The 24407-nt window shown below is 44.3% G+C and overlaps 1 protein-coding gene across 1 annotated transcript in view; it reads right to left on the bottom strand.

Moving 5' to 3' along the window:
• Positions 1-4767: 4767 nt before the first annotated feature.
• The window catches only part of chst11 (carbohydrate (chondroitin 4) sulfotransferase 11), a gene marked incomplete at its 3' end in the record, with an annotated part of 82682 nt that continues 63042 nt past the window's right edge, over positions 4768-24407 (bottom strand). Inside the window, exons 3-5 of the mRNA XM_080757510.1 lie at positions 10542-10771; positions 6482-6875; positions 4768-5013 (exon numbers count right to left, since the gene is read on the bottom strand). Of these exons, the coding sequence (XP_080613636.1) occupies positions 4768-5013; positions 6482-6875; positions 10542-10771 (870 nt within the window). The remainder of the gene's footprint in view (positions 5014-6481; positions 6876-10541; positions 10772-24407) is intronic.

The raw sequence follows: 24407 nt of genomic DNA, 5'->3' as shown, positions 1-24407 counted from the left end.
TCACTTGAAAAATAATAGTTTTTCACTTGAAAATCAGTTATCTATTCTATACGGCAAGCGACGGACGCAGTTGTACGACAAAGTATATATAATTTATAATTTAGGCTTTCTGTGTTGCATTTATGAGTATATGTTGAGGCCACAAGGGAAATACATCAGGGTCTAATAAACATCACCCATTCAAGCAATCCCATACTCCATAATTATGACACATAAGAGAGATCAACCATCTATGTTGTCTATGTCTGTACTGCACAATGACATGGCATGGTTCATGTACAGAACAGAACAGAACACATCATATAAAAACCATATAATCCAAAACAATACGCTTTGTGGAGAGAGGAAAGGTTTTAACAGCATCCCCCTGGCTTTGTCTCTCTCTGTGTGCTGACGAGCGTGAGATATGATCCAGTACGAGAGCCATTTTACGGTGAAATGCGAAGCTGAGAGCTGGAACTTGGACCTGGTGCCAAGAAATGTCATATCCGAGGGAACCGTTCCGCGTTTGTGACAGAAAACAAAATTGCAGTTTGCAGTTATACTGTTTTACTGTGAGTGAGTAAATACATAGCTCTCTTGCACTGACAAACCATGCATTCTAACACTATGTATTGTGTAAAAGTAAAGTGTTGATCTTCACATTAAGGCTTAACTATGTAATGCCACAGTATAAAAAACAAATATAATGAGCCATTCCTGCTCTTAAAAACAAAACCAAAAAAAAGCTGTAGAAAAAAACTGTGGATGTGTTTGTCTGCCCAGATGACTAAATATGTTTATTCTGTCCAATAATAGACGTCGTTTGGAAAAAAAAACAACATAAATATACCCGTTCACTCCACTTGTATATAAATACTTTTACAGCATAATAAGACAACTGGGCATTCAGTTGGAACTGGATTTATTGACATATTGTCTGCAGACAGTGGAAGTTAACTTAAGAACAGGGACAAAAGTGGGTTGAGATTAAAAACGGTCAGTCTTTCCACAAACAGCTGGGCCGTGGGCTTTCAACCAGCTGTTTGTTTAAGAAGCCAGAGTTTTAATTCGAGTACAGTTAAATTAAATTAAAATTTGTAATGTGCTCCTCCTTTCCTGCAGAGACAAGGGATGTATCATTGGGATGACACCAACCCCCCCAAAAAAGCATTTCCATTTCATGGAGGGGGGAGGTGTATATATATATAATTTTATTTTTATGGTGAGCGGAAAAGAGGCGGCAGAGAAGAAAAAAAGGCCTCCGTAAACGTTTGTTTGCTCGCTGAAAGACCATTTGTGTACAACAGCGCCCGTCGTCCATTTTGAGAGAGGCTAAATGAGCAGTTTACGCTTTGGGGGCTGAATCAGCGTGTGAAATGAAAGAGGTGTCCCTCTGGCTACGCCGCTACGCGTGCCTCACCCCTACGACCGCGCTGAGTCAGCAAACGATGCTGCGTTGGCATCGACATTGGCACGGGTTCAGGTGCTGCTGTTGGCTAGTAGTAGTAGTGTGTCGGTCGGTTCGCGCGTGCCTCTCGTGCGCGAGCGAGCCGAGCGTTTATTATGCGTTTAACTCGGGAGGTGGCATCAGCGCTTTAAGAATGCTGCCTTTGTTTCGGAGGAAGAGGAGGAGGAGGAGGACGACGACTGCTGGGGCTTTGGATGGAGGCCAAGTCAGTAGCCTGGACTCTTTTATCAGACCCAGATGTGTATACGCAGCCACACAAACACGGTTCTCTCATTATGACTCTTCACCGGGCACACTCACAGACCTGCACATAAAAGTGCACTCACGCACGCACACACACACACACACACACACACACACACACACACACACACACACACACACACACACACACACACACACACACACACACACACACACACACACACACACACACACACACACACACACACACACACACACACACACACACACACACACACACACGTGTGCTTCAAAGGCATGAAAGCTGTCACTAGCATGATGTCTGTTAAAAAACAGTCCCTCGCTGAACTTCTCCTGGAAGGCAGGCGGGTACGAGAGGGAGGGGGATGTGTGTGTGAATATACAGTAACAAGTTATTATTCCAATTCTGCTGTCACCGCTTCCTTCTCAACAGTCACAGCAGTGCCATAAAGAGAGCCACTCCTTTTTCCCCAATGAAAAGCCTTCCTTGGTCGACTTTGTAGTCGGAATGGCTGAGGAAAGTAAAGTACAAAGGACTTGTTTTTAAAATGACGACTCTCTCTCTCTCTCTCTGGGTTTTTACAGTGAGTTTTAGGCCTGGTGTTGATCTGCGTCCTAACTAACCCATTCTGACCTGAGATCAGATAGTAAAAATGTCTTCTACATCCTGACAGGTTTCCGAAAAAGCTATGTTTCTATGTCGGTCGATTTTTCTAAAAATAGCAGACCTACAAGCTCATAGCGCGCCACTCGGTGGCGCGCTATGAGCTTGTAGATCTGCTGTTTTTCAATAGCTATAAAGCATAACGTAATGCTATAACACCAAAAGGGGGTTCCGGCCCAAAATGGGCTAACACGCCCTAGCAGTTTCACATGGAAACCCCATCCCATGTGCAGTCAGTGTCACGCTGAATGTACTGATTAGCTCCGACGGGTGACACTATATATATACTGTATCCCGCCACGGTGGCGTGGGAAGTGGTGCGTACAGTATGATGATATGCCCTCCTTGATATACAGTATAGCGTTTTCTCCCCGCGTTGTAGCTGAGAGCAGGGACGGTTCCCATGGTTATACTGTACACCGAACAGCAAAAGATGTGGGTTGAGGCATAAACTCTGTAGCTATCTGTGTGTGGGTTTCACAGCCATTTTGGCACCAGAGTGTTAACAAAAGGCATGGCGGGCGAGGGGGGAAACGACGTAGATAAATCCCCAGCGCTGGCTGAGCACAGAGAGAGAGAGACAAAAAAAAACCACATTCTGCTGAAATGTCTTGTACGCCCTTCACAGATCGATGAAGAGAAGTGAAGATGTTTTAGCGTTGATATACTGTAGCGTGCGAGCCGAGAACATAAAAGGTGGACATGAAAAAAACAAAACTCAAAAGAAAAAAGAAAATACTACAATGCTCATCAGCCCTGCAGGGAAAACAAATATAAAATCTTTCTCTTTCTTTCATTCTTTCTTTTTGACGCAACAATATGCTAATTAAATAATATTTTAGTTATTGCTGCTCGGCAGCAATGTTCCATCATGAGACAATAAAAAAAAAATAAAAACTAAAATAAAAAGCATGAAAATAAAAAAAATCTTAATTTACTAAAAAGTCGTCTTTGAGCAGGGGATTTGTGGGCGTGGCCCCCAGGTGTCAATCATGTCCACTTATAAGTTCCATGTTTTTTTTATGGGGGGGGGGGGGGGGCGTGGCTGTGGGTCGGGGGGGTTATGAGATCCTGTCCCTTTAACCCGGCGTTCACAACCACACCAAAGGTGGTTCTTTTGGTTTTCCTGCCTCGTGCGTTCATTCAGTGGGATGGCCCCCCGAGGGCCTCCAGTGGCCCCCGAGGGATGGTCCCCGAGGCCCTCGATGGCCCCCCGAGGCCTCCGGTGAGCCCATTCATATCACGTTGTGCCCATCACATCATGTACCATTCTGACCGCTCCATGCGGCATAACGCATTAAGGGTGCTTGTGGGGGGGGGATGCAGAGGGGGAGAAGGGGGGGTGGTGTACAGGTGAATAATCTGGGCCTCCATGTACAGTATCACTGTACGCCGTGGTGGAAGTACAGTATCCTATAAATGACACACGAGACGAGAAGAAGAGGTACCTCCTCCTTTCAGTCCGTCCTCACTGCAGCCACGATGAAGGCCTTGATGCAACGTAGACTACGTAGTCGCTTCTTTAAGAACCGTCGGCTTGTTTAAGGCCACGCCGCGCCATCGCGTACAGGGCGTAGAGGTGGGCGCTCGAGTCAAGTCAATGTGGCCCCCACTCTGCAAAGGTGTGGCCCCTCCTCACAGTGGCAGAGCTTATACCTCTAAAAATGCATGAATCCACAATGCAAGCAAGGGTGACAACAGGCCCGGGAGCCATCGATTACACACACACACACGCACGCCCCGGTGTCGCGCGGTCGCGGTGAAGGACATATAAATGTGTTTTACAATTTGACGGAATGTCTTGTTGGAGTCTTATTGATCCGGGCGGGGCAGGAGGGGGGGGTGGAGGCAGGGGGGGGGAGATAAGCTCAGCTTACCCACGATGCTTTGGGGGTCAGGGGTCAGGGGCACGACGTGCGAGGCCGCTGTTTGCTTTGCGGAATCTGGAAGCAGCCCAAGTTTCAAATTAAATATGATGGAGGGAACAACATCCCATGAGACTCTCTTAGAGAATCCCTCTGCATGTCTGACCTCCTCCACGCCACCGACACTTCCGTTCCCCACATGCTAATAGATACCGTCTGTCACTCAATCTAAAAAGGTCCAATCAGTGCTCTCCTTCTAACACGCCTCCAAAATCCGACTTCACTATCACACATCATATTTCCTTCCGTCCGTCCTTCAACCCTTCTTCGGTCACGCGTGTCCAATAATCCGTGTCCATAATTCCGACCCCCCCCCTGCAAAAGGAACGAAAACAGTTTTTTTGTCTTTTTTTTCAAGTTTACTTCCGGAAACAACAATTCTCATTCTCTCTTCATCATGTCGCTTATTATTGCCTCTCCTCCGCAAGCAAACAAAATGGCGGCCATGCCCGGTAAGTCGTCCTGTGCCCCCTGTTTCCCACCACGGCGGCCTTATCCTTCCGTTAGTCCAGCCGCTGCTGCGGCGTCAGGTAGCCGGGCGCCGTGTAGTTGAACATGAGGAAGTCCAGCTTGTAGAGCTGGTACAGCTGGCCCCGCTGCGAGCCGCTGATGTTGGCGAAGAACGTGGCCGTCATGGCGTCCGTGGTGCGCGTGCTCTTGGCGTAGGCGGGGAAGCGCAGCGAGTCGCCCACGCCCACCAAGCGGAGGACGAAGTTGGCGTCGTCCTCCAGCGTCTCGTACTTGCCCACCTGTGAGAAGAAGACAGTGATGTCACTGGATTCAGTTTATTATTAAATGCATACGCCTCAATTATCCTCAATATCTAAAACAGTATCTAGAACAGTGGTAACCAACCTTTTCAAGCCCAAGAGCCCATTTCATTCCCAATTGTAAGCCAAGATCTACCACTAAAACGTGTTAGAAAAAACACTTGTTTTTTTGCTATTTCTGACAGGCTCAATGCATGTGCACACATCCACACAAAGACTAAAGCTTAAATTAGAATAAATACTTATAGTAAGTTATATTATCAATGTCAAATAATATTAAAACAAATGTATTAGAAATAAAAAGTATTAGGACAAAAATACAAATAAACTTCTTTGTTGAGTTTTTTTTTTAAAACATCTAATTAATTGGAGGCTTTGTGATGAATTCATCTCAATTAATCACATTTTAATCACATAGGCCTATTTGACCTGAAAAGTGAGCTTTTTTTCTATATAAGCATAGGCAATAAAACAAGTAGTAATAATAATAGTGATATTATTTATATAAAGCTTCTCTGAGTACTCAGTTGGTAATTGGTGGTGGGTGGTTCTAGATTCTAGAACCACGCATCCTTATTTTTTCTGTTCCCATAGTCTCCAATACATTAGGTAAGAATGCATTTATGTTTAAAGCTCCCTCTGACTGGAACAACTTACCAACTAATATTCGAACAATTTCATCCCTCAACAACATGTTCAAAAGTGCGCTGTCTTCTTACCTTACGACCTCCTGCACATGCCCCATGAGGCCATGACATACATGTGTTTAATCAACTGTACTCTAATGCTGACCAACGAAAGTGACAGTCATATCTGACAGAACAAAATGATCCATCTCTTTGCTATTATGCTTGCATATTGTTTAATACCCTGTTGTTTGTGTTTTGTGTTTGTTTGTTATGTTTAGTTTTTCTCCTTTTTTGTGTATTGTATTGTATTGTATTGATTGTAGTTAGGACCAGTGTTGTTTTCGTCGACTAAAACTAAGACGAAAAATGTTCGTCGACTACCTATTTTCACTGACGAAAACTAAATGGAAACTAAATGAAAACTAAGCTACGGTGACTAAAACTAAGACTAAATATACTAACAATTTCCTCAACAAATAAAAACTAGACTGAAATGTTAGGAAGGGACTAGTGGACAACAGATCCAGTATAAGTCATTTTACACTTGGTTGCATGCTGAAAATAGCTGATCTACAAGCACACAACGCGTCGCGCTTCGACGCGTTGTGAGCTTGTAGATCGGCTTTTTTCAGCAAGTGTAAAAACAGTCATTACGACGGCATCAAGACCCGCAAAAATACATTTTAGTCGACTATGACTAAAACTAAAATAGAAATTTGCTGCCAAAAACAACACTGGTTGGGACCCTCTCGAAAACGAGATATACTGTATCTCAACGGGGTTTTATTCCTAAAAATAAAGACATTTTCAAAACCAACCAGGTCGTAGTGGATGTGGCACGGGTGGCACAGCTGGTAGACGGTCTGCCAGTGCTCGTTGAGCGGCCCGTCGCGCGCGGCCGTGGCCGGGTCGGCCAGGTACGAGGCGAACTCTCGGAACCTGACGTCGGCCCCGCCCAGCAGCGCGTCCCGCGTGGCGTTCTGCCGGTAGCGGCGGACGATGCGCGTGCCGAAGCGCTTGTGGAAGGACGAGTTGTACTTGAGCGTGAACTTGTTGCGGTAGGCGGAGACCAGGCGCTCGAAGGGGTCGCGCACGAACAGGAACTTCAGGTAGTTCTTCAGGCGGTGGTTGATCTCCGCGATGGTGTACTGGTTGAGGGTCTTCAGGTTGGAGGGGATGTGCGCCTCGTTGGACGGGATCTCCATGGGGTCACTGTTGGGGAGGGGGACAAGGTTCAAGTTTATTTAGTGTCCCCGAAGGGTGAATTGGGTCGCAGCATAGACAGTACATTAAACAATTAAACAGTACAAACAAACAAACAGTTCACATAGCAGATATACCAGAGTATACAAAGGTGCACATAACCGTTAAAGTGCAGGCGTAAATGTGCAATGCGATAGGTCATAAAAAGTGCATAGACATTAGGCACGAGATAAAACAGTAAAAAGTGAAAGTGCTCATCATAAGGTTATCTCCTCTAGATCTACCCACAGCAGCATTCAGTGTGCAAATAGAGAGACGGGGACAAAGGAATGTTTGTGCCTGTTTTTTGTGGCACAATAAAGGGGCTCGCAAGCGAAGGCCGGATGGGAGAAGGATGTACCCTCCGTATAGTGGGTGAGCAGCATCAGATCGGATACACAGGGCTTTGTTAAGTACCTGTTTCTTAAAGATCTGGTCTAGGCCGTTCATTTGTGAGCCAATCATTTTAGAGGCCACTTTTACAATTTGCACTGGAATTGCACTAAACAACGAGGGGATTTTAACGATGTATAACTCGTCGCTACATTGGCTTGCATTTTTTTTTGCATAATCAGATACATTTCCATCTTCCTTCCAAGGTTTGTACCGAATCCACTAAAAAAGCAGAAAATGACCGAAAATGGAACACAAAGTGCTGAAATGAGCAAAAAAGAGCCGGTCATTAATGACCGATAGTGTAGAGGACCTGGCAGTAATGAGCTCTAGGACCTTGGATGTAAACATGCATTATCAGGGCAGATATAATAGTGTGAACCGGAGGCTATATAATATAATACTGATGTATTTATTTATAGACCTCTCTGGGAAGATTCAAGATGAGGCCAGAGCACATTAATCCATTCTGGGCGGGAACCCATTTTGGTGTTCAGCATCATGTTATGCTTTAGCTATTTAAAATCAGCAGATCTACAAGCTCATAGCGCGCCACCGAGTGGCGCGCTACGAGCTTGTAGGTCTGCTATTTTTGAAAAATCGAAGAGCGACTGACATAGAAGAAGACATTTTTAGACTCAGGTCAGAATGGAAAACTGTCAGGATGTAGAAGACATTTTTAGAATCTGATCTCAGATCAGAATGGGTTAAATTAATGCAGTCAAAACACCGCTCACTGCCTGTTAATCCATTCTGACCTGAGATCAGATTCTATAAATGTTCTTCTACATCCTGACAGTTTTCTGAAAAAGATATGTTTCTATGTCAGTCGTTCTTAGATTTTTTCAAAAATAGCAGACCTACAAGCTCGTAGCGCGCCACTCGGTGGCGCGCTACGAGCTTGTAGGTCTGCTATTTTTCAATAGCTAAAGCATAACATGATGCTTTAGCACACCAAAATGGGTTCCCGCTCACTCCGTGTTAAAGCACATTTGTTATTGAAATGTGCGAGCAGCGAGGAGAGAGTGTGAATATATTTTGATATACCTCCGTATATATTTACATCAATTACTTTATACCCCGCCATGCAGAGCCAGCCATAGCCGCGGCCTTACGGATTATTTTCTCAGTCAATAAAATAAGTACACTGGTTGATATAGACTCTCCGCTGCAGTGGATATCAGTTAATGTCATTACACAGTAAAATATGTAGTGGATATTTAACTTAAGTTAAGAAGAGTGTGCGGTAGAAATGGAACTCGATGGATTTGTGAGTTAACGACGAGGATTGTGTGACAGTTTTTCAGAAAAATACACGTCCGAAACCATGAAGTATAGTATGTCGTTTTTCTCGATTTTCATCTTTCTCTCAAAACCTCAAAAATCGACATGCTATACATAGCCTTCCGTCCGAAACCATCTCTCTCTCTCTCTCTCTCTCTCTCTCTCTCTCTCTTTCTCCCTGGCTCCAGGTAGTGCACTCAATAAATAACAAAAAACATCGCATGGAAGCACCTGGGACGTATCCTCAGTGATGTATCCTGAGGTCAACGGAGGTTTCGGGTCTCTCAACATCATATACCCCTCACTCAGGTGACCCAGCCGGGAGTGATCAAGTCCCGACTTACCGTACGTCCCAGTAGCTCAACCCTCGATCAGTCCCACTAGGGAAAAACCAGGGGCACACAATCCGCTGGAACTACTCCAGAACTATACTCTGCCAGGGCTGTGGAGGTACACTTCCCAGCCTTTGGCACTCAGAGTACATTCAGAACTGCTATAGTATGCAGGACTGATATCTTAACCTCCAGGCTGTGTTTTAGTTCTACATTCTGGCCCATGAATATAGTGTTCATAACAATTGGCCCAGAGCTCTCTCTCTCTCTCTCTCTCTCTCTCTCTCCTCTTCCTGGCTCCGTAACTGTGAAATGAACCTATAGGCTAGCGTTGCAAAGAGTCTCTGCTTTAATATGTTCAGCACGGAGTGAAGAAAAAGCCTCCGGAAAAAAACTCCACAAGCCGCAAAACTATCTCTTAACTTTATATTCCATTTTACACTCGGAGACACAATTGTCCTCCTAAGAACCCAGTAGTGACTTCATAATGGGTTAAAACCCAGTAATGACTTCATAATGGGTTCCCTCTCCAGATTTCCAATGTGTTTTTCCCCCCATTTGGGGTTTTCAATTTGTGTGTTCATGAATCTGTGGTTAACACGAGTCGAAGAGTTTCCCCCGACATAAATTACACCACTCTATAGTTAATATCTCAACTGTTACACTTGAAGCTGTCATGTGCCGTTTTAAACATTATTAGCCTAGTTTTGTGTGTGGTTTGAAGAGTGAAAAAAGCAAGATTATCTTGTTAAACCATCTTGGGGCGGGAACCCCGTTTGGTGTTAGCATTATGTTATGCTTTAGCTATAGTATAGACTAGAGCATCGAAGTCTGACGTCACTTTCAGTAGAGGGCGTACAGGTTCATGTATTTCTTTAGTTGCATTATAATCCCCATAGGGGGATTTTAGGTCGCTTCATATAAGAACTATGTTTGAAAAATAAACCGACCACGCCGGCCTTTCTGTCACGGGGGTGGCTGTGTGTCGTTAATGATGTCCATTAATATTTGATACAGCCAGTTTCTGGAGAAAATGGAATTAATGTGGCCGCAAAAGCCTTGAAACTATACATATGAAGGCAATGTCACTGCTAATATACGTCACGCCCAGCTGTCAACACATTGCGTTCCTGAGATTACTCGTTGACATAAGCTCAGCTGGTGGTGACTCAACTCGTACTAACCACGAAACATTAAATATCAATAAAATAAAAATAAAAATAAACGTAATTAACATTCAGTTTCTGTTGTGCGACGGGCAGATGCAGCCACCCAGCCTACCCGGAAATTTAGTCTCTGGGTTATTTGACTCGTTTCTAACGCTTATTTTGTTACTCTTTGGGTATATTTGTACATTTCCACCTTCAGTCGATGCTTCATATCCATATGAGTGAAAAGGCCCGGGGTGGTCGGTTTCTTTTTCAAACACAGTTCTTATATGAAGAGATCTAAAATCCTATCTCTATCCCTATGGGGATTATAATGCAGATAAAAAATGCATGAACCTGGGGACTGACGCCCTCTACCGACAGTGCCGTCAGGACTTCGGTGCTCTATTGAAAAATAGGGTTATAACACCGAACGGGGTTACAGTATATGTAAATGTATAACTTGGTGCCACCGGTACCTGTATTTCCCGCGGCCGGCCAGCACCATCATGACCCTCTTCCAGTTGGTGCACGCCACCTTGGGCACGTAGCAGTAGATGAGCTCGTGGTCCTCGTCCACCACCAGGTGCTTGAGGTCGCCCGGCGTCAGGACGCGGCGCTTGCGGTTGGACGCGCTGTGGGCGCGGCACGTCTCCGCCACCTGGTCCCGCCGCGTCTGGTGGAGAACCGCCGCCGAAGAGAACTCCGTCTGGAGGGGGGGAGGGGGGAGAGAGAGAGAGAGAGAGAGAATATTAGAGAGGAGTTCTTCCCAAAATTTGAAACAAATATCCCAGAATTCCGAAGTATGACAGAAAGAGAAAAATTACCAGTCCTTCTGGGGGAACAGAAAGAATGTGCAGTTTTGGCTGCAAAATATGTCAATTCCTGTCACAAGAAAAGGGACAACCAGTAGGACACACATGCAGTATGCCATGTTATATTTTCTGCACCACCTGCTTTATTTTATTTTATTTTTTCATGTCATTGATATTATGTTATGTTGTTGTTTGTCATATCTGTGATTGTGCTTTGGCAACACTTCAATGCAATAAAATGTCAATGCCAATAAAGCCTGTTGAATTGAGAGAGAGAGAGAGAGAGAGAGAGAGAGAGAGAGAGAGAGAGAGAGAGACCGATCAGAATCATCTTCATTGTCACATCACAGTCTTTGTAAGTAAAAAAAAAAAGGGTGAAATTCAGTTTTTTTGTGCAGTTCCAAACTTCCCGTCACATCATATTTCCATGAAAACAAATATGATACGATGGGAACTATATGCACAAAAGATGGATCACAGAGAGATCGTAGAAAGAGACACAGATCACATATTGATAGAGAGAGACACCGATTACATATTGATAGAGAGAGACACCGATCACATATTGATTGAGAGAGAGAGACACCGATCACATATTGATTGAGAGAGAGAGACACCGATCACATATTGATTGAGAGAGAGAGACACCGATCACATATTGCTAGAGAGAGAGAGAGAGACAGAAACTAGTGGCACAGTAGCAGGGATAAAGCTGTTCTTGAAGCGTGTTGTGTGGGCGGAGAATAGATGCTCTCTGGCATCGGATGTGGGAGTTCTAAATTGATCGTCCCCTCTCCCTGCCATCTTTGAAACTCTCACACATTCAACAATAAGGGTGGCCATTCAGCCAGAATGCCTGCAGAATGAGACCGATAGGGACACGTGGACACTGAAATAATTTAACCCATTTTGACCTGAGATCAGACTCTAAAAATGTACTTGGTGGCGCGCTATGAGCTTGTAGATCTGCTATTTTTCAATAGCTAAAGCACAACATAATGCTAACACCAAAAGGGGTACCCGCCCAAAATGTGTTAATACTAATCATTTATAAATCAAATAGCCTGTAGCCTGTAGCAGTGGACTGTAACATTGCGTGGTCATCATACAGTACACTACAGAATTATATCATTTATATGGATCGGGTTGGTTGACAATATGACGTTGATTAATAATGATTAGGATATTCATCGCAGGCCAGCTATAGCTCAGTGCAAACTGCAACATGACGAAAACGCCTGCCGCTTCAGCTTACACGAAAAGGGGTTCCCGCCCAACATGAGTTAAATGGGGCGACCACCAGCCCATTTAAACGTGACGTTTACATGTGTAGACAGCCTGACTAAAGTGGTCTGCATGCATCGCTGTTTTGACGTGCACAGCTGGCCTGGCCGGGAAAAATGCTGAGCGAATGCGACGCGCATTTTATGCCAATTTCAGCCGGGCAGAATTAGGCACAGAAAAGTGCGTCTGTGATTAGCTTAACGTGCCGTCAAATCAATTATCCAAACTTCCACGTCTGAAAAGTCATGGGAAACTAGGGAGCGATTAGCGGGGCCGAACCGACACATCAAAGAGCTTTTTATAATCGCACCTGTGGAAGCTAAGTGTCACGGCCTGTTGCTTTCTATAAGCTCCATGCAGGAGGACAGGGTCGGGTCACAGCTCTGTCCTTCTGCTTTAACCCATTCTGACCTGAGATCAGATTCATACGAGGTTTCCACTGGACACACACTGCGGTCTGATTAACCCATTCTGACCTGAGATCAGATTAAAAAAAAATGTCAGTCGTTCTTTTTTCAAAAATAGCAGACCTACAAGCTCGTAGCGCGCCACTCGGTGGCGCGCTATGAGCTTGTAGATCTGCTATTTTTCAATAGCTAAAGCATAACATGATGCCAATACAAAAATGGGTTCCCGTTCAGAATGGGTTAAATCATAATTAATGAGTCAAGGTGAAGGTATAGGGCTGGACGGTATGGAATATAACATGTATAATATCATGGAATAACTTGAAACACTATAAAGGTAATGGTATACACTGTACTGTATAGATATGATATATGATATAGTACTTAATGGCTTGCGACACATGAACAGCCAAGTATGCAGAACACACATATATACACACACATTTTACATTATAACACAAAGAACAAAGTACACCATATCTCCTTCCTGAAGGTAGCTAACCTATATTCTCCATACAAAACATGCTTAGTATTAGAGGTGATATTACTCGCTAACCTTTAGGATGCTGTTATCATACTGTACGTGGATGTATAAAGTTTCTGAAGTTGTTGTCCAACAATACCGCATGGCACAATACAGTGTATGTTTTTCGTATACTCGGCTATATTTCACAGTGAACTTTACGTCATAGTGTCTGAGCAAATCGGCTTAGTGTCTATTTTTGAGTGGTGCAAAACCACTCCAAGAAACAGCAATGTCTGTCCGTCCCTTAGAGCAGTGTTTCCCAACCTGTGTGCCGCGGCACTTTAGTGTGCCGTTTGATATATCCAGGTGTGCCGACTGATTTGACAGAAAGTAACACCACTTCCCCGAAACCGAAAGCAATATTATAGCTACTGGGCTGCAGGCGTCCTATTGCTGCGTCCACGTCTACCATTAGACGTGCGAAAACAACACGGAACAATAGACTCTAACGACCCTCGGCCATTGAAATGTTAATGCTAAAGAGATGCATCCAGAAGACGCTATACATTTCATTACCTCCAGAAAGACTGGAGCGCGCAGAGTGCATATGCACGTAGACAGCAGACACATACAGTCCTACATGTCCCGACCCAAACACTGAGGAGGTAAAGTAAACGTGACGTTGTTGTGATTAAACATAATGTGCCACGAAAAATAGCTGTCCAAAATATCTGTCCAAAATAGCTGTCCAACTGTCCAAGTGTCCATGATCGCCTCGTTCGGCCAACAAAATATATCTCCCTCCCTCCACAGAAGCGCAGTGATGCCCGATTTATTCTTCGTCGTACACGTGTCCCATGCTGAAAATGGCAAACTCTAAGGCTTAGAGTATGTCCTCACCTATGTGACTATGAGTACCAGTAGGGGCAAAAGTGGCACTGTTGTGCAAGACACAGAGAGAGAGAGAGATAGTGTTGCACTGTTGCCTGCTAATTACACAGAGAGAGAGAGAGAGAGAGAGAGAGAGAGAGGCAGAGGGAGAGGGGAGTTGCACCACTCAGTTCACACGGGTGTGATTTTGTCCTACACAAAGATTACATTCCTATTGACTGAATGAACGGAGAGTTTTACGTCATAGTGTCTGAGCGAATAGGCATAGTGCCTTTTTTATGTCACGATGATAAGAGCGCCCCTCACTTCACAAGGGTGTGATTTCCCCCCCCTTTAAATGCTTCTAACTGCACTAACAGAAAACAAATGTGAAACCTTAACCTCAAATAACACACGTTAGTAATAAATGCAAATCAAGCTGCATAGAGTAAAAAAAATACAACTGACTTCAACTGACTTCCAAAGCAAAACATAAAAAGCTCTCCCGGTCAGCACAGTATTGTCAAAACCAACACCGTAGGGCAAATTCATAACCTTAATAAATACCATTCATACCATCCAGAGAGAGCTAGTTCTCTCTCTCTCTCTCTCTCTCTCTCTCAGACTGACTTCAACTGAATTTGTCATAGTTGCAAAATACTTCATAACAAACGATGACATTGAAAATCTCCTGTCTCGATTTGTACAGCAGCCGAAGATTTATTATCTGTTCTGTACTGTGCGTTGGGCGGCTGTCCAATGATCCCTGGGTCGGCGGTTCGAATCCCGGCTCCTCCTCCTGTCCTACATGTCGAAGTGTCCTTGGGCAAGACACTGAACCATACATTGAGCTCGCCACCATTGGTGTGTGAATGTGTGAATAAGTGAGGACGCTGGCGTCGACTACATACATGTTCGCCGCTTCACCTGCCAATGAACGAACCATTGTATAAAGCACTTATTGAGCACTCGGAAAAGCGCTATTAAAAAAAAAATGCAATTCATTATTATTATGTCTTGGTGATATTATCACTCGCGCGCCGACATAATATGCACACCTGTGTGGGCAAAGCTTTAAAGTGCATATTTAATACAGCAGACAGGCACTACCCATTGTGTATAATTCACTCATTAGCCCATTTTGGACGGGAAGGGAACCCCCTTTTGGTGTCATAGCATTATATGCTATGCTTTAGCTATTGAAAAAAAATAAGCAGATCTACAAGCTCATAGCGCGCCACCGAGTGGCGCGCTACGAGCTTGTAGGTCTGCTATTTTTTTTTAAATCGAAGAACGACTGACATAGAAACGTAGCTTTTTCAGAAAACTTTCAGAACATTTATAGAATCTGATCTCAGGTCAGAATGGGTTAGTCAGTAGAGAGAACAGCTGCTGCCCCCCCACCCCCCCCCCCCCCCCCCTGCCCCCCCCCCCACCCCCCCCCCCCCCTTCCCATTGGCTCTCTCAACCAGCTCCACTTCTCCCTCCTTATCGTCATGCCAAGCACACATTCTCCATGTCTCTCCTTCTGAGGAGCCACGCTGAGTGACGAACGATGAGCGCAACTTCTAAGGGAGAGGCTCTCTTCTTCCTCCCCCCCGCCCCCCCCTGTGCGGGCGGCAGTGGCTCAGCGGTAGAGTGACCGGATGGTTCCCGGTTCGAACCCTGTGGGCTCCCCCAGAGTTAGTGTGGAAGTGTCCTTGAGCAAGACACTGAACCCCTAATTGCTCCTGATGTGCTGGTTGGTGCGTTGCATGGTTTCCCCTGGCATCGGTGTATGAATGTGTGAATGTAATGCACAATCTCTGTAAAGCGCCATGGATAAAGGCGCTATATAAATGCACCATTTACCCCTTCATGTCCCTTTGTCCTGTCTACTCTGCACTCCTCCAACAGCGCCACCTAAAGGCATGATGAAGAGACAACAGACAGAGCCTCAAGATCTCACTTTTTTTCTCTGTGATCTATGCCTGTGATTCATCTGAGGTATCAGGGGGGGGTGTCATCTCTCCCTCTGCCCTGGTTCATCTCTCTTTATCACACACTCCTTTCCGCCAGATTACTTTGTCACTTAATCTCTGCTCTCCGACAAAAACTCAACTCCGTCTCTGATGTTTTGCTCTGATGAAAGGGACACGCGGGAGAGAGAGAGAGAGAGAGAGAGAGAGAGAGGGAGAGGGAGAGAGACAGAGAGAGAGGGAGAGGGAGAGAGAGGAGACTAAAGACAGGGATGAGATGAGAGGGGAGATATCGACATGTCGTCCCCCCCCTGCCCCCCCCCATGGTGATGGAGGTCAGTGACCTCCTGGTCATATCAGCCCCGTTCCCACGGGAGGAGGACAGATAACATTAGCGGTCTCTGTTCCGCTGCACATTATAACCAGCCTGTAAATATAGAACCATCACCACCACCACAAACACACAGCTCAGCGTTTGAGGAGAGAAGCGTGATGAGCTCATAAAAAAAGCCACTGTGGCTTCACAGAAAATGGCCTGTTTGTGTTCCTTTTTGATCTCTCTCTCTCCTTTTGCCTAGAGAATGAATGAACCTCCTCAGGCCTGCTGTTAACCCATTCTGACCTGAGATCAGATTCTAAAAATGTCTTCTACATCCTGATAGTTTTCATTCTGACCTGAGATCAGATTAAAAAAAATGTCTTCTATGTCAGTCGCAGATTCGATTTTTCAAAAATAGCAGACCTACAAGCTCGTAGCGCGCCACTCGGTGGCGCGCTACGAGCTTGTAGATCTGCTGTTTTTCAATAGCTAAAGCATAACATGATGCTAACACCAAAAGGGGGTTCCCGTTCAGAATGGGTTAATACGGACGGCCGTGACCGAACGGGTGTAGAGTCTAGAGAGGCCTAGTGAATGAACCTCAGGCCTGCTCTTATAGTCTGTGAATCAGAAGGTCCCTGGTTCGGTTCGCCTCCCGGCCTGGCCTGCTCAGTCTGTGTCGAAGGTTCCCTGACTGAGCAAAGACACTCAACACCCTTACTGCTCCGTATAGGCGCTGTATTTATTAATAGCTTCCACTGTTACGAGTTGTAACAGATGTACGTATGAGCAAAAAGACAACAAGTGTATGTGCGTGTGTGCGTACGCATTAGAAAAATATAGGGGTGCCAGGTTGAAAGTGGTTAACGGATGTGTTATACCGTATTCCCACCGAGGTGAAATGTGATCTGTGTGAATCCTCGCAAGCGAGCGAGCGGACCTCTTCTGGCACGCAGCCACAATAATTAATAGCTTCTCACTGTAACAAACTACCCCAGGAGCCCCCCGGAGCCCCCCGGAGTCCCCAGGAGCCCCCCGGAGCCCCCCGGAGCCCCCAGGAGCCCCCCGGAGCAGGGGAGACGCTGCCCATCCTCAGTGCAAATCAACCTCATCCTTGCACATCCTCAGTGCAAATCAAATGCGTGATTTATTTGTTCGACAAGGGCACGAGGAAACCAACCCACGCCCCACAAAAGGCAGGATATAACGGTATAGGACAGGATCTGTCACAATCTATAGAAACCAACCCACGCCCCACAAGAGGCAGGATAACGGTATAGGACAGGATCTGTCACAATCTATAGAAACCAACCCACGGCCCACAAAAGGCAGGATAACGGTATAGGACAGGATCTGTCACAATCTATACACGATCGCCTGATCACAATTATTTGAGAATAAAAAATAGCAGAGATAGCAGATCTATAAGCTTACTATAAGCAACTATTTTCCGCTATTTTGTAAGTTTTTTGGAAAGAAAAACATATTGAATGTGTCAGTGATTTCTTTGTATATATTTATTAATTTACTTTACTTAATATACTTTATTAAGTTATTTGTGATGACAAACAAAGCCTAAAAAGGCAAACAGAAATCCAAATTGTAATGTTCCCCAACGTTCAATTAAAAAACAACACACAATTAAATCGTCAATTAAAAATGTAATGGCAATTATTTGTGATGGAATTGTCAACTACAATGTGTGTAAACGTGTGACAGCCCTAGATGAAGGAAAGGCAAAAGATACCATAATACAGAGTCTAGGTTTATAAGAAGTTCAATCCATCTTTGTGAAGGGCTTGTTTGCCTGCTTGATTTGGTTCAGGGATTTCCTTCAGCTTCTTGTTCAACCATAAAGGCAGTTCTTTTGGGCCACTTTTTTCGAAGCTCTGCACCAGTTGGTACAGTGGGGAGGCTTTGATGCGTTCTATTAATCCATTCTGGGCCGGAACCACTTTTAGGTGTTTTAATAAAGCATTATGTTATACTTTAGCTATACCATAGCACTTACCCTACCCCCTTAGATAGCATTTCTGTAGACTTCGATAGCATTTGATACAGACTTATAGCATGTTATGTAGACGGCATAAGTGCATTGTATGTAGTCATAGCACGTCATAGTACATATGTATAGCATAGTAGTATAGATGTATAGTTTATATGTATAGTTTCATTATATAGATATTCCACTGTTACTTTCTTAGCTTACGCATGTTTCATGATAAATGTTTTTATGTGATGTATTCCCATGCTTTTTTGTTCTTGCTTAATGTAAGTCGCTCTGGATTAAGAGCGTCTGCTAAATGCCTAAATTGTAGCTATTGAAAAACTAAAATACTTGCTTCTGGGGAGGGGCCTGGAACAACATATTTTCAGATGGGGCTCGGCGGCCAATTACATATAATGTTTGGGGGTCCTTGACATGAAATCGTTTGAAAAACACTGATATATAAACATGTTTTTTTTTCTCCAGAAAACTGTCAGGATCTATAGAAGGCATTTGTAGAATCCGGTCTGAAGGAGATAATCCTCTGAACTCTGCCAGATCATGTTGTCTCATATCTGCTTTACAACGGATTATTCTCATACTCCTCTGACTGCAACAGCTAAGAGTGTCAGACTGATTATGTTTTCGCTCTGAGCGCGATGCGGGGGAAAGGTATTCAATTGTCTCTTTATACTTACGTAAAAGTAAGTAATGCTGCAATATAGAAGTACTCTGTAAGTAAAAGAAAGAGAAATACTTGAGTAAAAGTACCAAGGTATTGTTATCAAAGTAGAAACTAATTAAAATAAAAACTATTATTATTCATTATTAATATTAACTATTAATTTTATTTATTTATAGATACTCTCCAGTCCCCCTGCCTCTCTCTCTCTCTCTCTCTCTCTCTGTGTAATTAGCAGGCAACAGTGCAACACTATCTCTCTCTGTTTCTGGCACAACAGCGCCACTTTTGCCCCTACTGGTACTCATAGTCACATAGGAGAGGACATACTCTAAGAGGGACGGACGGACGGACAGACATTGCTGTTCCTTGGAGTGGTTTTGCTCAGACACTATGACGTATAAAGTTCACTGTGAAATATAGCCGAGTATACGAGGGTCTATAGCGCCCCCTACAAAAACATATATACTGTATTGTGCCATGACGGTATTGTTGGACAACAACTTCAGAAACGTTATACATCCACGTACAGTATGATAACAGCATCCTAAGGTTAGCGAGTAATATCACCTCTAATACTAAGCATATTTTGTATGGAGAATATAGGTTGCTATACATTCAGGAAGGAGATCTGGTGTACTTGTTCTTTGTGTTATTATAATGTAAAATGTGTGTTATTATGTGTTCTGCATACTTGGCTGCTCATGTGTCGCAAGACAATAAAGTACTATATCATATGCCCATGTGTGGTTTAGCCCTATGAAATGTATGGAATGCATGCTACCTACAGTATGGTTAATATGAGCATCAAAGCAATATTTCAAATACTTTTTATTAACAAGTGCATTCCGTATATTATTCCATATAGGGCTGGACCACACATGGACAAATTATACATCATTAACTTCTTATGGGAATTTGTCCCCATTGAGTGAAAGATGACCCACTTCTAAAATAAATAAAATATGTTAAATGATCGTGTGGGCAATTATAAATGTATCAAGATCCTTTTAAGTGGTTTAACTGTTCATATAGTCGGTATTAGTCTCTCACTAATGAGGACTGTTATAATCGTGGAGATGGGGTTGAAAAAAGTGTTCCTTTAAAAAGCGCAAATAACATGCATTTTAAAACTTGCTTTTAATATTTAATATCATATTGTCATAATATCCCTCAAAGTTATTTCTAATGGTTTGAGCCTCAATCACCACTCTGATATAACCAGTCTGTCAAATGTCTTTATGTACTTTGAATTAAAGCAGTTTTAGCTGCAATATTGTGGCCATTGTAAACAAAGTGGAAATGCAAATTTGGAACTGAAGACTGAAGAAGAGGAGGAATTACACAAAGTGATGTTATACGTCCTTTAACGCTATCCCATTTTCCGGGAACAAGACATAATTTGTCGGAAAAAAAAAAATTCGGTGATGAAGTCACTTCAGTAAGAATCGCTGACAAATCATCAAAGCACTGCTCTCTCTCTCTATGTCACTCGTACGCACACACACGCACGCATTCACGCACACACACACACACACACACACACACACCCTCACTGTAAGCCGTGTACTATAAGGGCAGTCTGTCTCTGCTGTGACCCGTGTTGGTCCTGTCTCTCTACTCACAGAGACTGGCATTCACAACAGGACACAGCCCGGCATAATGCTGCCAGTGTGCTGGTATACTGTACCGCACGCACGTACGCCTGTCTGCACGTACGTACGCACACACGCTGCAGCACACCTGACTCTCTCTCCACCACATAATGCGCTACGCTTCACCTGCGTCTCTCTGTAAGAAGCCAACAAGGCGAGGCTGTAATATAAGTGGCACACACTATTAAAGCCCTCCCTGGACAATATCCCTGCTTCATGAGGTCAAATCATCATCCTCTTCTCCCCCAGAGAGAGAGAGAGAGAGAGAGACGCCATGAGCCATGAGGGCCAGAGGCTTCTGGAAGCTTCCATGGGAGACCACCGGAAGGACACTTTGGTCCTCCTCTCAGGCCAAACCGCTCCGTGAACACACCTGTGCAAAGCGGCAGTGGTGGACTGGAAAATCACTATAAGTACATTTACATAAGTGCTGTACTTAAGTACAATTTTGAGGTCGACTATAAAACTACAAACAAAGGCAATGACTAAAACTGAATAGAAATTTATTTAAAAAAAGGCTATGACTAAAACTGAATCAAAATTGTCTGTCAAAGTCCAACACGGTTCGTGATCATCTTCGCTGAAGCACGGCAGGTATATAAGATCAGATTAAGATCAGATGGCACTGCAGTGAATCTGCTGCTGAATGGATGCACTGTCTCTTCCCCAGAGAGAGAGACTGGGTGGGGAGGGGGATGTTAGGACGTTTCCACTGGGTTCTGGAGGGGGGGGGGGCACACAAACGCACCTACACACACACACTGACACTCAGGGCAGGCACACGTGCAACAGGAACACACACATACACATCAAATACACATGCACGCTGACATGTGCACAAATACAGCTGATGTAAACAGGTTTTCAATGTAATGAGTCCCAGGATGCAGGGTTGGTCTTTTAGAAATGAGTCCCAGGGACATTTTATGAGTCTACTATACGTTAGGAGTCATATTTTGCCATTTTTTACAAATTGCAGCATTTAACTCCCATTTCAATGTGGTTATATGCATGTAGAAAACAGAAGAAAAAAATATTATTACAACTAAAGCTAGCAAAATAAACTATAATAAAAAAACAGTACAGTAGTGCATCCTGTGGATGCAGAGGTCTTTGTTTTATTGCGTCCCTTTAACTATAAAATGCTTTTTGCGATGCAAAATGCAGCCTATTTTTAATCTCTGCAAATACACTTGAAATGGAGTGCCGTGCAGTTCAAAACCTTCAAATCCAACCCATGTCTTGTCTCGTCTTCGCAAGATCTGGATATAAAGCATGAAATGGGATATACTATGCAAACACCAAATACACACAAAACTTAGACTGTACCAGAGCTGTGTCCTGTCTACCCTGCTATACGGTTCTGAATGTTTGGAGAACGACAGAAAATGATCTACACAAACTGTCAACCTTCCACACCAAAAGCTTAAGGAAAATCCAGCGAATCTCCAACCAACACCTTCTTGATCTGTGTAAACAGGAAAACATGGATACCATCCTTATGAGAAGGCGGTGGAAATGGATTGGGCATGTAATACGTAGAGAACAAGACAACATCACTGCACTTCACTGGAACACCAGAGGGCAAACGCAAAAGAGGCCGACCCAAGAACACCTGGCGTAGGACAGTGGAGGGAGAGTTGAAGACCCTACATCACACCTGGGGATCGATAAAGGCTGGCTTTGTTGCTGCCCTACATGCCAGCCGGCATAAAGGGCATTAAGTAAGTAAGTAAATACACGCACAGGGCAGCGACATACAGTATAGCGTATAGGGATAGAAAAAACCCCAAAACAAACCGAGGTCAAATGAACCGTCTTTAGATACAATCCAGTGAGACATGGAACACCTCCTCTGTCCCCTGTGTGTCACTGTAACGGGACACCTGTAACCAGAACCCTGCACTGGGCCGGGTCACTGGGACTGGGTCACTGCTGCAGTATAGCCTGGAACTCTCCTACGCTTTCTATGGCATAGAGGCAGCTCCACCACGGACCCCCTAGCCTGGGGGTCCACCTCTGCTTTCTATGGCATAGGGCAGCTCCCGGCAGGATCCGCCGGGAGAATATAGACGCAGCTGCGCGACATGAGACTAATTACTTAGAGCGACAGAGATAGAGAGGAGTGAGTGTGTGTGTGTGTGTGTGTGTGTGTGTGTGTGTGTGTGTGTACTCGGGTGTGCGTCAATTTAACAAAGGTGCAGACAATCAGAAATCAGCAGAGAGTCATCGACCGACGTTTGTGCTACTCTATGCCGTATTGAAGTGGACTCGGAGTACCCAGACTTTTTTTTCTTCTCTCCCTGGAAATAAAAACGTCTGGGTTTCCGAGGCTACAGTATACTGCTGCAGAGACACACTCACACACTGACTGCACTGCCATGTGCACGGACCCACACAATCTATCAGAAACACACACTCACACACTGCACTGCCATGTGCACTGACCCACACAATCTATCTAGAAACACACACAAAGTAGTGCAGTGTTTTTCCATTGATGCCTCCGTCCATGCCGTCTGTTCTGGCTTCTGCAAATAATGCCATGCGGCATTTGGCAAGCCTGCAGGTAGACAGGGAGGGAGAGAGCGTGTGTGTGCGCAAGCATGCATGCATGTGTGTGTGTGTGTAATTGTAATTGTACAACTTCATGTGTGAAGAACAGTGTGCTTTTGCGGGTCTTTGCGTGAGCTAGACGTGTGAAGACCTGTGTCTGTCTCTGTGCCAGTGTGCGTGCATGCATGCGTGCGTCTGTGCATGTGTGTGTGTGCGTGGGCCTCCCCGGGTGTATGACGGTATCTCAAAGGAGGAAAAAAGGAGATAATTATAGCAGCAGAACACAGACATTCAGGATGATGATAATCTTGCAGCCACTTTCGCTCAGAACCGTCAAAGTGTCTGTTTCTTCTCTTCTCCTCTCTCACACATACTGTATACGTTCTCCTATTGTCACTGTCATGGCTCGTATATTTCACTTTAACCCATTCTGGGCGGGAACCCCTTTTGGTGTTTTAAGCATTATGTTATACTTTAGCTATTGAAAAATAGCAGATCTACAAGCTCATAGCGCGGCACCGAGTGCCGCGCTACGAGCTTGTAGGTCTGCTATTTTACAGAAATCGTGAAAATGTGGCGCAAATCTTTGAAAATATATATTATTTCACAGCGGACGTTTTTTAACTCAAAACTTTGCTTCCGGGGTGGTCACTGGAAGTCTGGAACAACATGTTTTCAGATGGGGGGTCGGCGGCCAATTACATATAATTTTTGGGAGTCCTTGACATAAAATAGTTTGAGGAGCACACTGATATAGAAACATAGGGTTTTTTCAGAAAACTGTCATGATTTAGAAGACATTTTTGTAAATTTTGACGTCAAGCCTGAATGGGTTAAACCAAAATAGATATACTGTACAGAGACATGGAGGGACAGGGAAGAGAAAGCAAAAAAAATAATAAAAAATAAAAAACATAGATTTCTATGACCTGTGAGTGACAGCTGGATAATACAGAGACAGACAGTGAAAGGTTTGGGCATTTTCTCGTCAGGTTTTTGAGTTGTTTCTGCTGCTCTGTGCAGACATAACCTTGAGAAGAATATATACACACACACACACACACCCACAGGCGCGCACGCACACACAAACACACACCCACAGGCGCGCACACACACACACACACACACACACACACCCACAGGCGCGCACACACACACACGCGCACGCACACACAAACACACGCACAGACAGAACACTTCTAAATGAAAGGGTTTGTGGGATTGGAGCTGTCCAATTTTTTTTAGACAGGTTTATATCTATATCTAAATCCACACACACACACACATGTATGCAGCTCAGCACATCCAACCAATCCATTTTCAATCACTCTAAATGGTAAATGGTG

The sequence above is a fragment of the Protomyctophum bolini genome, assembly GCF_963924005.1.
Source record: "Protomyctophum bolini genome assembly, chromosome: 23".
In the NCBI taxonomy this organism is placed as follows: domain Eukaryota; kingdom Metazoa; phylum Chordata; class Actinopteri; order Myctophiformes; family Myctophidae; genus Protomyctophum; species Protomyctophum bolini.
This window is presented reverse-complemented; position numbering and strand designations above follow the sequence as displayed.